The 14657-nt window shown below is 56.7% G+C and overlaps 1 protein-coding gene across 1 annotated transcript in view; it reads left to right on the top strand.

Moving 5' to 3' along the window:
* GRM7 (glutamate metabotropic receptor 7) overlaps positions 1-14657 on the top strand; it is a 192438-nt gene that overhangs the window by 76559 nt on the left and 101222 nt on the right. Inside the window, exon 2 of the mRNA XM_041425792.1 lies at positions 772-988. Coding sequence (XP_041281726.1) covers positions 772-988 — 217 coding nt within the window. The remainder of the gene's footprint in view (positions 1-771; positions 989-14657) is intronic.

Below are 14657 nucleotides of genomic sequence, written 5' to 3'. Positions count from 1 at the left end.
TGGTTTGTGCAGAGCTCTGCCCTGCCCTCCCTGGTGTCTCCAGCGAGAGCCAGGCCAGCTTTCTTAAGGAGCAGTCCCAGACTCTTACAAACAATTGCACAGTGGGCTTGGGGGTTCATGTGATGCTCAGGAGCTGCTCAGGGGCCTTGCTTAGCATGGGCAGAACAGCCCTGAGCACTGCTCTGGGCTCTCTGTCACAAGAGTCACTGTCAGGCTCCTCCACACTCTGCTGAGAGCAGGGGGAGCAGAGTTGGGACAGAGCTGAGTGTGCCCAGGCTGTGTCTGTGACAGAGATGTCCCTGCTCAGCAACCTTCACACTGTTCTTCATCAGGAGTAAAAACTGAACCTGCTGTGCCTTGAGCCTGGAGCCTTCATCCTCCTAAGGCTGAGGAAGGGTCTCCCTGGCTTTCAGCCAGTGCTGGCAGTGCAGAGCTCACCTCACCCTGCCAGGATCCCAAACCCTGCTAAAACCAGCACAGTGAGACCAGGGCAGTGAGGGGTTACAAGGGTTTGTGTGCTGGTTTGATTGCCTCAAGGGAAGGAGAGCTGGACGTGCACCAGAGCTGTGTGCAGGTGGGTCACAGCTTTGTCTGGGAAACGGGGAGCCAGGAAGGGATTGCTCCTTGGACTGCAGGGGAGCGTGGTGCAGAATTGCAGCTGCACACAGCAAAGCCAAAGCTCAGCTGAAGCCAGGTGCTTTAGCCGCTGCTGCAAGAAGTGCCATGAGTATGTGAATGTGTGTATTTATCAGAAATTGTTTTTTTCTACAGATCCCACAAATCAGTTATGCCTCAACTGCACCAGAGTTGAGCGATGACAGGCGCTATGATTTCTTCTCACGGGTGGTTCCTCCAGATTCCTTCCAAGCACAAGCAATGGTGGACATTGTGAAAGCTTTGGGATGGAATTATGTATCCACTTTGGCATCTGAAGGGAATTATGGAGAAAAAGGAGTCGAGTCCTTCATGCAAATTTCCAGAGAGGCAGGTAGGCAACGCCCGTGTCCCTCAGAAAGCGCTGCGGAAGTCATCCGTGTCGTGTTGTGCCGAATGTGACCGTGTGTTTCTAGAGCTCATATTTGATTCCAAAGCTGCTGCAGTTCTTTGCGATGCTCCTCAATGGCTCCTGGATGTTGTCATTCCTAAAGTGCTCGTGGAGGTTCAGAGAGTGGGAACCCTCAGTGGGTTTCAGTCGCTTCTGGGGGAAATAGAGATCCTTGAGTTGTACCCAGCTCCTCCTGCTGCCCTGGCTGAGCGTTCCTGGTGTGGGCACGGGGAGAAGGCAGGTCTGGAAAGGCTGAGCTCTTGTCTCCACAGGCTGGAGCTGTGCTGTGAGCTGCCACAGCCCTGGCTGCTGCCCCGTTGGTGCCCAGCCTGATCTGAGTCCTTTGCTTTGGCGTTTCCCTGCCCGGCTCAGTGCAGGGCATTCAGAACCTTTCCCCTGAAGGCTCAGGGGTTGCTGGTGTGGGACGTGGAGCCCCCAGGCCCAGTGTGTGGGATGAGACTGCCAGACCTTGGCTGTGAGTCCTTGGCAAGCTGATTTGCAGTCCGGGTTCGTAAGGGTTTGGAAACTCCAGTGTCTGAGGTGGATTCCTGTGCTGGGAAGGAGAAAGCAGCTGATGGAATTCACTGCTGGTGACGAATGCAAGGGCTGTCTCCAGAGGCTCTGGGGGTAGAACCCATCAGCACGGGGGAGGACAGGCTCTGCTGTGCTCCCCAAATGGGACTGGCAGGTCCCCACCCTGTACCTGCCTGGCACTGCCTAAATGAGAGCAGCTCAGTGCCCAGGCAGGGCAGGAGCTGCCAGGGAGGGGTCCCCATGCCCAGGGCTGGTCCCACAGCACTGGTTCTGTCTGCAGGGACAGGCCCCAGCTGGGTCCCAAACTGTCCCAGACTGTCCCAACTGATGGATCCCTCCTGGCAGCATCTTCAGGGAGCAAGCAGGGAAAGTCACTGGGCTTAAAGGAAAGGGCCTTGAGAGGGGGAGCTGGAATTGTTTCCTGATGTTGGTGTCACACAAGGAACCCGCATTTGCATAAATTCTTCTGTTCCTACAAATGCATATTTATGTGGTATTAAAGCAAATGGGTTTGGATTTAATACAGCAGGAAGTGACAAATGCCAGTGCTCATTGGAATTTAAAATTGACTTTATTTGCAAATATCCACTGTCGCAAACTCATGCCCAAAATGTGTTCCCTGTGTGAAGGACAGGCTCTGGCTGCAGAGCAGGATCCCATTTTCTGGACCCTGTGCAGAATTACATTTATTCCCTGAGCTGTCCATGCAGCCAGCACAAAACTCAGCCTCCTGCAGAGAAAGCAAAGCCTGAAGGCCAGCAGTGCCTGCAGCTCGGGGTGGATGTGGGTCATGCTGGGGATGAAGGCACTGACAGGGATGGTGCCTAAAGCTCCTCCTCAGACCTGGGATGGGATAATCCAATCCCCAGTGCTGCTTAGGGCCGTGCTCAGCTCCTTGTGCCACGCACATACAGCTCAGGTGGAGCTCTGATGGGATTTAACGCTGCCAGCAAGCTCCCTGGGGTTTCCACGGCTGGGCAGTGCAAGAAGATCCTGTTGTTGGCAGCTCTAGTGGAGCAGGGCTGACTGGAGATGCAGCTCCCGACCTTCCCTGGGGGCAGTGGAGCCTTTCCTGCCTTTGGGTTGTGAGCCCCTCCTCAGAGAGCCCCAGCTCCTGGTGTTCATTGGCAGGAGCTGTGCCACTGCCCTCCCTGCCAGGAGCTGTGCCCCTGCCCCCTGCCAGGAGCTGTGCCCCTGCCCCCTGCCAGGAGCTGTGCCCCTGCCCCCTGCCAGGAGCTGTGCCCCTGCCCCCTGCCAGGAGCTGTGCCCCTGCCCCCTGCCAGGAGCTGTGCCCCTGCCCCCTGCCAGGAGCTGTGCCCCTGCCCCCTGCCAGGAGCTGTGCCCCTGCCCCCTGCCAGGAGCTGTGCCCCTGCCCCCTGCCAGGAGCTGTGCCCCTGCCCCCTGCCAGGAGCTGTGCCCCTGCCCCCTGCCAGGAGCTGTGCCCCTGCCCCCTGCCAGGAGCTGTGCCCCTGCCCCCTGCCAGGAGCTGTGCCCCTGCCCCCTGCCAGGAGCTGGGCCACTGCCCTCTGCCCTCCCTGCCAGGAGCTGTGCCACTGTCCTCCCTGCCAGCAGCTGTGCCACTGCCCTCCCTGCCAGGAGCTGTGCCACTGCCCTCCCTGCCAGGGGCTGTGCCACTGCCCCCTGCCCTCCCTGCCAGGAGCTGTGCCACTGCCCTCTGCCAGGAGCTGGGCCACTGCCATCCCTGCCAGGAGCTGTGCCACTGCCCTCTGCCCTCCCTGCCAGGAGCTGGGCCACTGCCCTCCCTGCCAGGAGCTGGGCCACTGCCCTCTGCCCTCCCTGCCAGGGGCTGTGCCACTGCCCCCTGCCCTCCCTGCCAGGGGCTGTGCCACTGCCCCCTGCCCTCCCTGCCAGGAGCTGTGCCATTGCCCTCTGTCCTCCCTGCCAGGAGCTGGGCCACTGCCCTCTGCCAGGAGCTGGGCCACTGCCCCCTGCCCTCCCTGCCAGGAGCTGGGCCACTGCCCCCTGCCCTCCCTACCAGGAGCTGGGCCACTGCCCCCTGTCCTCCCTGCCAGGAGCTGGGCCATTGCCCTCTGCCCTCCCTGGAAGGGGCTGTGCCACTGCTCCCTGCCCTCCCTGCCAGGAGCTGTGCCATTGCCCTCTGCCCTCCCTGCCAGGAGCCTGGAGCTGGATGGGCTCGGGACAGGGACAGGAGGAGAGGACACGGCCTCGAGGTGCCCCAGGGAAGGCTCAGGGTGGGTGTTAATGAAAACTCCTGACAGGACGGGTTGGGCAGCCCTGGAGAGGGTCAGGAAAGGGCTGGAAATGGCACCTGGGGGCAGAGCTGGGCAGGGGTGGCAGCACAGTCCCTGCCTGGCTGTCCCCGTGCAGCCCTGCAGGAGCAGGCAGATGTGGCAGAGCCCAGGCTGGAGGGAGCCCAGCCCCAGTCTGAGCCACCCCAGCCAGGAGCTGGGCTGTCAGCTCCCAGAGGGCTGCTGGCATCTCCCAGTCTCTGCCTTGGCACAAGGGGAGGTCTGGTCCGTGGGCACCTGCATGTTTCCTGCCTTTGGCTCGAATCTGCAGCAGGCTGATTATCCTCAAGGCAGAGTTCCATCCAAACTTGTTTCTGATCAGCCGGGATCTTAGGAAATCTGAGGATCAGTCGAAAGTGCTTCCCCTGCTTAGTTTTCAAATATGCTTTGGCACATAAAGACTTTGCTTGATCCTCTGAGTTAATAATTCTTCACAAAGTGACTTTTATTATGAGCACTTCAAGCGAGTTTGAATATGTCATTGTGGCAGGAGATGAAGATTTGAAACATGCTCTGCAGTCTGTGGGATTAATAAATTAGGGGAATGGTCTAATTATGGGAAATCTAAAGGACAATTTCAGATTATTAATGAAACTACTGAATACTTGAATTTCAAAGATTAATTCATCTTTGATTTTTTTTTAAAAGATTAATCTGTACCAGAAGGTTAATTGCTATCTGTAAGAAATATATATATTGAAGTCGTTAGCAAAAGACCACTTGAATGCCTCCTAACAGATAAATGAAAGATCTGGAGTGCATTTATGAATGTTCTGCTCTCCCCAAATGGCCCATTTTCATAGCTGACTGGGGCTTTGCTGCTCTCCCACTCCTGGGCTGGGGGTGAGGAAGGAGCTGGAGCTACAGGATGTGGGATGTGTGTCCCTGCTTCTCCCTGCTGTGCTTCCCAGGGCAGGGCTGCCATGGTCAGGGCTGGCAGGGCTTGTTCTGACTGGGCTGAACCTGGCAGGGCTGGTTCTGACTGTGCTGAGCCTGGCAGGGCTGGTTCTGACTGGGCTGAGCCTGGCAGGGCTCTCAGGGCTGGTTCTGACTGGGCTGAGCCTGGCAGGGCTGGCAGGGCTGGTTCTGACTGGGCTGAGCCTGGCAGGGCTGGTTCTGACTGGGCTGAGCCTGGAAGGGCTGTTGGTGCTGCCCAGGGAGGAGCAGTGAGGATGGGGTGAGGCTCTGGAGGATGGGGTGGGCTGAGGGAGGATGGGGTGAGGCTCTGGAGGATGGGGTGAGGTTCTGGAGGATGGGGTGAGCTGGGGGAGGATGGGGTGGGCTGGGGGAGGATGGGGTGGGCTGTTGGGGCTGCCCAGGGAGCAGTGACTGCAGGCTGGGCTCAGCCTCTCCCCCTGCAGCCCCTCGGGCAGGGCAGGCAGACAAACCCGGCTCTGAGCTCGGCTTTGAGGGGCAGCTCAGCAAAGCAGAGCTGTGGGTGTGGGGTCTGGGCTCTTGGCAGGGTCACAGAGCCGGGGTACTCATGAGTGTGAGGGTGCAGAGGACAGCTGGAGCTTTGGGGAGGTCTCCAGGGAACTGCTGGTCCTGCAGAGCCCTCCTGGGGGGCTCAGTGCTGTCCCTCTGTCTTTGGCTGTGTTCAGTCACTCAGCTTTGATGGGAATAGCCTTTACCCATCCTCTTGGGAGCTGTTTTCTGGATCAAACACAGCAAAAACAAATGGATAAAGCACTCATAAAACCGAGTCATTTATATCCAAGCACTTCAAGTGTTTTCCATTTTTCTTCCCACTTTTCCAAGTACTCAGGCACGTGTCCTTTCAGTGTGCAGTGATGTTAAATAACAACATTATGAAATCTATTGTTCTCCCTCCTGTTGTCAAATAACAAATGTTTTGTCATTTCAGAAAAAAACAGCCAGGAAAGATTGCTGTCTGAGTTTGTAGTGGCTCGTGTTGTGTGCTGCAGCCTGGCAGGGTTAATGAGATTTCCTGTTAATTGTAGCTGAGCTGGGAGAAGATGCCCTGGCCTTGATCCTCAGGAGTGGCTGGGGTTGCATTGAGAGCTTGGAGGAATTTCTGAGAGCAGGAAAGCAAAATCTGTCCCTGGGAGTGCTCAGGGCTGCTGTGGCTCGTTGGGAACTCATGAGCAGTGCAGAGGAGGGGGGTGAGCTGGGGTCCCTGAGGTGCTGACTGGACCTTAGAGCTCCTCTCGTGCCTGGCTGAGGTGCTGCCAGCCCCAGGCACCAGGCTGTGGGTTTGGATCACCAGAACACTGTGGCTGCAGCCCCCAGCTCTTCAGCAGGGCTCTCCCTCCTGAGCTTCCCAGGTGTCCTGAGGGGCTGCCTCTGGGATGAGATCTCAGCTGTCCTTTGCAGAAATCCACTTCTCTCTTGACTGCACAGGCAGAGCTGGCACCAAAGCCAAGCACATCGTTAAAGAGCTTGAATTAAAACCAAACCCCATCATTGGTGCCTAGTGAGAGATGTATTGCCTTCCCTTTTGCCATCATGGGAAATGAGTGCCTGGTGTGGGTTTCCAGGCATGGCTCAGGGGAGCAGGAGCTGCTGGCACCAGGGCTGGGTGTGCCCCTGCCTTGCTCTGTGCTGAACCTCAGAAATCCCTGCTGCTGTCCCAGCCCCTGAGAAACCAGAGCAGAGCAGGCAGAATCCGGTGGGTGATTGCCTCTGGGGCTCCTGGGGGGATGCAGCCCTTCCCCATGCTCACAGTAATGGGGATGTCCTCCAGAGAGGAGAGCTGGAACAGGCTGCTGCTCCCAGCAGCCCCTGAGAAACCAGAGCAGGCAGAATCCGGTGGGTGATTGCTTCTGGGGCTCCTGGGGGGATGCAGCCCTTCCCCATGCTCACAGAAATGGGGATGTCCCCCAGAGGAGCTCACCCAGTGCCCCTTGGAGTGTCACTGGAGAGCTGGAACAAGCTGCTGCTCCCTCACACCATCAGCCACCTCAGTGACACATACCTGCCTTTCTCTGGCTCTTGCTGACCGCATGGAGATTGCATCTCAAGGGCAGAAGCACATGGAAACAGGCAGCTGTTGCTGCTGAGCACATGAGGGGCAGTGTGCTTTCAGCTCATCAGCCAGCCCAGAAACCCATGGCTGGGGCACAGGGAGGGACCTGAGGAGCCCTGGGGACACCAGGCAGGAGATGCAGGCCCTGGTTCCTCTGGGGAGATCTGGGGACACCAGGCAGGGAGATGCAGGCCCTGGTTCCTCTGGGGAGATATGGGGACACCAGGCAGGGAGATGCAGGCCCTGATTCCCCCAGGAGAACCCAGGGAATACCAGGCAGGGAGATGCAGTCCTGGTTCCTCCAGGAGAATCCAGGGAACACCAGGCAGGGAGATGCAGGGCCTGGTTCCTCCAGGGAGCCCTGAGGACACTAGACAGGAGATGCAGGCCCTGGTTCCCCCAGGGGACACCAGGCAGGGAGATGCAGTCCCTGGTTCCCCCAGGAGAACCCAGGGAACACCAGGCAGGGAGATGCAGGCCCTGGTTCCTCCAGGGAACACCAGGCAGGGAGATGCAGTCCTGGTCCCTCCAGGAGAATCCAGGGAACACCAGGCAGGGAGATGCAGTCCTGGTTCCTTCAGAGAACACCAGGCAGGGAGATGCAGGCCCTGGTTCCTCCAGGGAACACCAGGCAGGGAGATGCAGTCCTGGTTCCCCAGCACACCCCAGGGAGGCTCCTGCTCCTGTAGGTGCAGGGCAGAAGGTGCTGCTCTGCTCTGCTCTGCTCAGGATGTTCTTTATTCCGGTCCAGCTGCTCCCACTTGGTTCTGGCAGCATTTCTGCAGCTCTGGGGCAGTGCTTGCCCTGGCAGGGATGGGAGCAGGGCTGTCTGTGCTGCTGGGGAGGATGGACACTGGGGAGTGGAGATGCTGAGGAAAGGGACACAAATTTGTTACTGGACATTAGGAAGCTTGGGGAGAGGATCCCCTTGAGGTGCAGAGCTGCTGTTGTGGGGAGGAGCTGGGGAAAGGAGAGAGTTTGGAGTTAGAGAACAATAAAAGGAACGAGTCTGGGGAAAGAGCAAGGGAGGAACGGGGCTGAGGAGAGGGAGGATGAAAAGCTGCAGAACAATGGTGATCCCAGTGGCTGGGGATGCAAGCACTGAGCCATGGCTGGGAAAAATGTCCCCGAGCAAGGAAGCTTTGCCAGGGAGAGTGGGCTGGAAAATCACATTTGTTTAATCCAAAAAAAACCTGATTTCAGGAGCAGAATTTACTTTTATTATGAAAACTTAAAACTTCTAGAAGATAAGGCAGAATTCTTCCCAAAGTCTCTCTTTCATGCTGAGGGCAGGGAAACCAGGTTTCCTAGAGGTTTGTCTGTGAGCTCCTCAGCTGGCTCTGCCCTGCCTGCCAGCCTGCCCAGGGTCCCACTCCTGTCCTGCTATTGTGGGGCAGGGACAGCCCCAGGTGCTCCCCAGGCATGGCTCTCAGGTGTCATTATTTATAGGGCTGGTTTTCCTGCAGGCTGCTGGGCTGAGCTGCTCCAGCTCTCCAGGAGAGCTGGGCTCCTTCTCCAGCAGCAGCCCAGGGGCTCCAGCTGCCTGAGCTTGCCGTGCTCTGAGCCCAAACAAGGAGCTTTTCTGCTCGAAACCTGAAGGATTTCACACAAATGCTCGTGTTTTAAGGAGAGCAGGGTGCAGATGCAGAGCAGCGGGGAGCTTTTTTGGACAGCTCTTCACTGATGTTTCATTGCTGTTTATATATTTCTTTTAAAGCCAGTTTTATGTCCAGGCAAAAGCAAGTCTAGACAGATTGTCTAAAAACTTTTATTGGCTAATTAAGATTATACTGCTGGTATATCACTGCTGGATAGCAGGGGCTCTGCTCAAGGAACGGCCTTGATTTTTTGCAGCATGTGCCTTTTGCCAAGTTTTCTATTATGCCTTGGGAGGGCTCTTTTCATATCCATTTCAATGTCAAAAGCAAATGCCACTGGAAGGCTCATGTTTGGACACCTGAGCCTGGATCAAGGAGCCAGAGCACCTTGGATTGAGCTCCGAGCATTTGTGGCTGCTGTGCCTTGGAGCTGCAGCTGCTGTGCAGGCAGGGAGATCCCTCCAGCCCCCCGAGCTGGGGCTGGCTTTGGCCTCAGTGCCTGTGGGAGGTGGGAGAGGTGGTCCTGGGCTGTGCTGCAGGGCCCAGGAGAGCTCCCGGGTGGTGTTTGCTGCTGAGGAGCCCAGCCCTGCCCTGGGTTAGCCAGAACAGCGTTTGTTTGGAGTTTGGGATGAGCCCAGTGGCTTTGGACGCTTGGCTGCCAAAAGTGGTTCTGTTTGCAGCTCATCAGAAAGGTTTGGGTTGGAGGGACGCTAAAGCCCCTCCAGTGCCACCCTGCCATGGCAGGGACACTCCCCACTGTCCCAGGCTGCTCCTTGGGCACTGCCAGGGATCCAGGGCAGCCCCAGCTGCTCTGGGCATCTGTGCCAGGGCCTGCTCAAACTGCGAGATCAGGATTGTGTCCTGCTTACCCTGAGCCAGGAATTGGAGCTTGGATATTCCCACCCTGGAGCTGTTGGGATCCCTGTTCCAGTCCATTCCTTGGGCTGCTGGTTCTCAGGAAAGCCCAGCTCCTTCAGGACAGCCAGAGCTGACCAACCTCCAACTGCTGTAATTAAAGCACTGTTGTTAATTAGCATCAGGAGGGAAGGCAGGGAGGCAGCCTCACAATATCACAGCCAAAGTCTGTGCGCCCAAACTTTTCCTTGGAGCCACCATTTCCTTTGGAAAAGCTCTGCAGGAGCCCGGGGGGGAGCCGTGCCTTCACACGCTGCTGCCCTGAGGGCCCTGCTCGGCAGGGTGCCCTAAAACAGCAATTCCCTTCGGAGGGATTTGCAAAGACCCCTCCGTCTCTGCCACTGGAGCTCTGGCCAGCGCTGCTGCTGTGCAGGGGGAGCACACCGCATTTTGGGGCCGTGTTTTCCCTCAGGCTCTTCCAAGAACAAGGGCAAGGGCCGGGCTTTCAGAGCAGTGAGCCCAGCAAAGCACAGCCCTGCTTGCTGGGACCTTCCCCGCTCCTTGAGAGCACATCTCTGCTCACAGCCTCACCGTGCCCTGGCCCTGCTCCCCTCCCCTGCCTGCCCTTGCCTCCCAGTTCTGCCTGGGCTCCTGGGGAAGGGCAGCAGGAGCTCTGCTGGCCGAGGAAATCCTTCATTCCACCTCCCCGCACACACCTGGGCATCCTCAGCATCTCCTCAGGTGCCCTGGATCCCTGGCAGTGCCCAGGGCCAGGCTGGATGGGGCTGGAGCACCTGGGACAGGGGAAGGTGTCCCTGCCATGCCAGGGTGGCACTGGCTGGGCTTTAGGTCCCTTCCCACCCAAACCATTCTGGGATTTCACTGCCAAACGGGGAAAATCACTGGCATTCCAAGATTTAGAAAAATACCCCAAAACAACAAAACCCGGTTGATTGCAGGAACGTTCATGGCTGGACGGGACCCTGTGGGCAGCAGTTGGCACCTCCTGCGTGGGGACAGTGGCCGGGGTGGCACTGGCAGCTCCCTCCAGAGCTGCATTTCAGTTTGTTGCTGCTGAGGAGGCTCTGTGCCAGGGGTGGGAGCAGAGCAGTGCGGTGGCTGGACCAGGGATTACCATCTCTCTGACTTTGGGTGGGGTAGATCTGATGATGTTTTATTGATCTCTGGTTGCTGAGGTTCCTGAGCCCTGCGGTGAGCCCAGAGCTCGCTGTCACACATCCACGGTCCTCCAGCCAGCTCCTCCCTGGCTCCAGCCCGTGCTGCACATCAGCAGTGGGATAACTGCAGCCGCTGTTGGATTTCCTCAGCAATCTCAGCAACCTCCCCAGCATGAAAAGCAAAGCACTGTCTTTTTATGGCTCCTCAGATTGGAGCGGGTCTCAAAGCAAAACCTGTGCAGTTTTGTCAGCTTCAGAAGGCCTTTCTCCGAGCAGAATGCTATTGATTAAACTCTAACGACATCCTTTATCCAGAAAGGAGCCAGGAATCATAAACATCAAAGATGGCAGAGATCTAATTTGGATGTCATTAGTGCTTAAGCTGCTTTTCTCCTCAGTAGGTGAATGTGCACAGGTGTATCAGCAGCTGGCTGTGAATGCAGCGTTTCTCCTGTAGCAACAAATGGCTGGAAATGTCTGGTGCAGAGAGCTGATGTGCAGATCTGTGCTCTGCTCACCCAGCACTTGTGTCAGGAATTGATCCCAGCCACCAGGAGCTCTCTCTCTCTCTGTTCCAATCGGCCATTCCATGGAGATTGTGATGCTTGGGATGGCAAACCCACGTGGGGAAAATCCTCCCCCCGCTCAGCGCTCACTCTGGGCTTGGCAGTGGGCTGAGTGCAGGGGCTGCAGGTGGGGACTGAGCTGCCCGAGGGCAGGGGGCTGCTGGGGCTCCCACAATGGATTGGGGGCTGCCTGGGACCCCCACAATGGATTGGGGCTGCTGGGGCTCCCACAATGGATTTGGGGCTGCTGGGGCTCCCACAATGGATTTGGGGCTGCTGGAGCCCCCCACAATGGATTTGGGGCTGCCTGGGACCCCCACAATGGATTGGGGCTGCCTGGGACCCCCACAATGGATTGGGGCTGCTGGGGCTCCCACAATGGATTTGGGGCTGCCTGGGGCCCCCACAGTGGATTTGGGGCTACCTGGGACCCCACAATGTGTTGGGGCTGCTGGGGCTCCCACAATGGATTTGGGGCTGTTGGGGCTCCCACAATGGATTTGGGGTTGCCTGGACCCCCCAACTGTTTAATGGCATTTTCCTTTGCTGTGTGGCCAGTCCTGGCTCGGCCCTTGCAGGGGCACTGGCTGCAAACCCAAATTACCCTCGGGGTCTGCTCTTGGAGCTGGGGGTGAGTCCTGTGGGGATGCCAGGCGGGCTGTGAGTGCCTTGTCACCTCATTCCTGGAAATGTTTCTTACGAGATGGGAAATGGGAGAAGTTGCACACAGCAGTGCTTGTCTCTGCTGTCCTGCGTGTGGAGAGGAGCTGGGCTGCAATTGCTCAGCGCTGGACAGAGCCAGGGCTGCTGCTGGGGATGTGTAATCCTCCCCAGGGACTCCAGTGTGTTGAGAGAGCACATTGCAGTGAAACCTGATTACAGACAGCAGCTCAGTATTCCTGATAAAATCATTAATCTAATTCTTGTCTAATTTTTCTACTCTTCATTCACCATTACAACCATCCCACATTACTTTCAGGCTGGTGTTGAGGCTGTGGAGGCTGATTAAATTGCAAAGCAGACTTTTAAATGAAAGGATCCATATCTAGCTACACTCATTATCAGCTCCAAGAAATTAAATCTACCCTCAGTGATTGACTCTGAAGCAAACCAAGCAGGCACCGGAGGACAAAGGGCACGGTGGCCGTGCAGCTGCAGGTGAGAAGGAGGTAGACAAAGCCAGAGCTGCCAGCACAGCCCAGCTCTGTCCCTGCAGCTCTGGCAGGAGCTGGGGTTGTGCATGCTGGAGCTGCAGTCCCCAAGAACAGAACCTGTTCTTTCCCTGGGAGCTGTTCCTGCTGCCTGTTACGTAAGGGGCTCCAACACTTCATTGCCTGTGCAGATTGCAGAGGGGGCTGTGGGCGTGCTTCCCCCAGGGATGGCATCCAGAAAGCCCTGCAGCTCACCTGAGCTCTGGCTGAGCCAGCTGAGGAGCCCAGGGTGCCACAGCACTGCCCTGGGTGCCACAGCCCTGCCCTGGGTGCCACAGCCCTGCCCAGCTGTGCCTGTGTGCCCTGGGGCTCCAGGAGGACAGGGATCTGTCTGGGAGGATTTATTGGGTGTGTGCTGGTAGCCCTGGGTGCCTCGGGGCTCCAGGAGGGCAGGGATCTGTCTGGGAGGATTTGCTGGCACTGGGGCTGTGCTGCTAGCCCAGGCTGTCAGTGCCTCGGGGCTCCAGGAGGGCAGGGATCTGTCTGGGAGGATTTGCTGGCACTGGGGCTTTGTAAATCTCAGTGGAACACCCGTGTCACATCCCCTCTGTGGCTGGGAAATCCCTGCAGGGATGGGGACTCCCCTGCCCTGGGCAGCCCAGGGAGGAGCTGGGTGGGCTTCTGCTGCCAGAACCACTTTGCTGGGATTAGGAACTCCTTGGGAAGGAGCTGCTGAGGCAGGATGTGAGTGACACCAGGAATGGGCTGTTGTGGGTCAGGGTGACAGCAGGAATGGGCTGTTGTGTGCCAGGATGTGAGTGACACCAGGAATGGGCTGTTGTGGGTCAGGGTGACAGCAGGAATGGGCTGTTGTGTGCCAGGATGTGAGTGACAGCAGGAATGGGCTGTTGTGTGCCAGGATGTGAGTGACAGCAGCAATGGGCTGTTGTGGGTCAGGGTGACACCACGAATGGCTGTTGTGTGCCAGGCTGCCAGCCCTGTGCTGCCCACCCTGCTGGCCTGGCCTGGGCCTGCCAGGCTGCTGGGAACAGATCCTACTGGGTGTTAAATGGGAATTGGAAGCGGTTTTTAAGAAAGGGCAGCTGCCCCGACTCCCGACCCACACTGGCGTGGTGGCAGGTGTCCAGAAGGTGCCTGGGCTTGCTCCAGGTGACAGAGGGGTGGCCACTGAGCCAGGCTGGCAGGGGCAGGGGTTTTGTCACCCAGGGCTCTGCCAGGGCTGCTGTGCCGTGCTCCCAGGCTGACTGAGCTCGCGAGCTGGCTGAGAAGTTTTCCAGCAGTGTTTGAAGGTCCCTGAGGACAGCATGAGAGCGATGCAGGTGTGCTGCAGGATCAGTTCTGGGTGTTCTCATGGCCCTGAGGTGTGGCAGAGGCTGCAGGGTGGGCAGGGTCAGCCCTTCCCTGGGGCAGGAGCTGTGCCCACGCCCAGCCACGCTGTGCCCACCCTGCCCTGGCAGATGTGCTGCTCCTGGCCCTGCATCCAGCATCCACCCACAGCGCTGCTTAACCAGCATTTCATTCTGGGATTGAAGTCTCAGCTCACACCTTTATAAAAAGGACATATTTTTTCCTGTAAGTTCATTTTTCAGGCAGACATGATGTGAGCATGGAGCTTCCTCTTACCCTCAGTGTGTGCTGATGGGAAAAGTTCAGCTTTGCTCTGGCTGAGCTGGAATTTTAAATGAGCCTGATGGAAAACCCAAGGCAGGAGATGTATAAGGTTTTTTACAGAAAAGAAGAGTTGGGATTTGTTCTGAAAACCTGTCATATCCTTAGACTGATGCAGTCAGGGAGAACCACGTCACCTGTGGAGCCCAGTTTGCCAGGACGGGCTCTGGTTCTGGTTCTGGAGCAGAGGCAGCCAGAGCAGCTGCTCTGCCCGAGCCCAGAGTTCACATTCATTTCACTGCTTGGCTGGCTTCATCAACCTCCAGCTTTCAAGTCAAAGGAAAATACAGGAAGTTGTTTTCTGGCACAAGAACTTTCAGGCTCACAGTGTAATTGTGCTCTGATTTTGTGAAGTCTTCAGGAAAGCCTTTCAAGGGCAATCCTGAATTCTCTCCTTGCATGAGTGATCCACAAGACAAGCTCCTTTCCACTTCCTTGCTTCTCTGGTTTTTTCTTTTCATGTGATTTGTGGAGATGTTGAATTAGCAGAAAAGAAAAAGAAGGGTGGGCAGTGGTTTGACACATGTACAGTCACTGATGGACAGAGACAACTCTGCCTTATCAACATCCAGTAATGATTTCAATAAAAAAAGGTAATTAAAACCCACACACTTCTAAAACTTTATTTTCACATACTTCTGAAAATTTGTAAATGCCTCCTGGAGTCAAACTGGCACTAAAGATATTTATAGCACTATTTGAAATACAAAATGCAAACCATCCAGCTCTTACCTGTGTTCCTTAACATGTAATTGTTATTTATTCTATACATATAAAGATGTATA

Source organism: Onychostruthus taczanowskii, unplaced genomic scaffold (genome assembly GCF_017590055.1).
Source record: "Onychostruthus taczanowskii isolate IOZ18803 unplaced genomic scaffold, ASM1759005v1 scaffold9, whole genome shotgun sequence".
Lineage (NCBI taxonomy): Eukaryota > Metazoa > Chordata > Aves > Passeriformes > Passeridae > Onychostruthus > Onychostruthus taczanowskii.
This window is presented reverse-complemented; position numbering and strand designations above follow the sequence as displayed.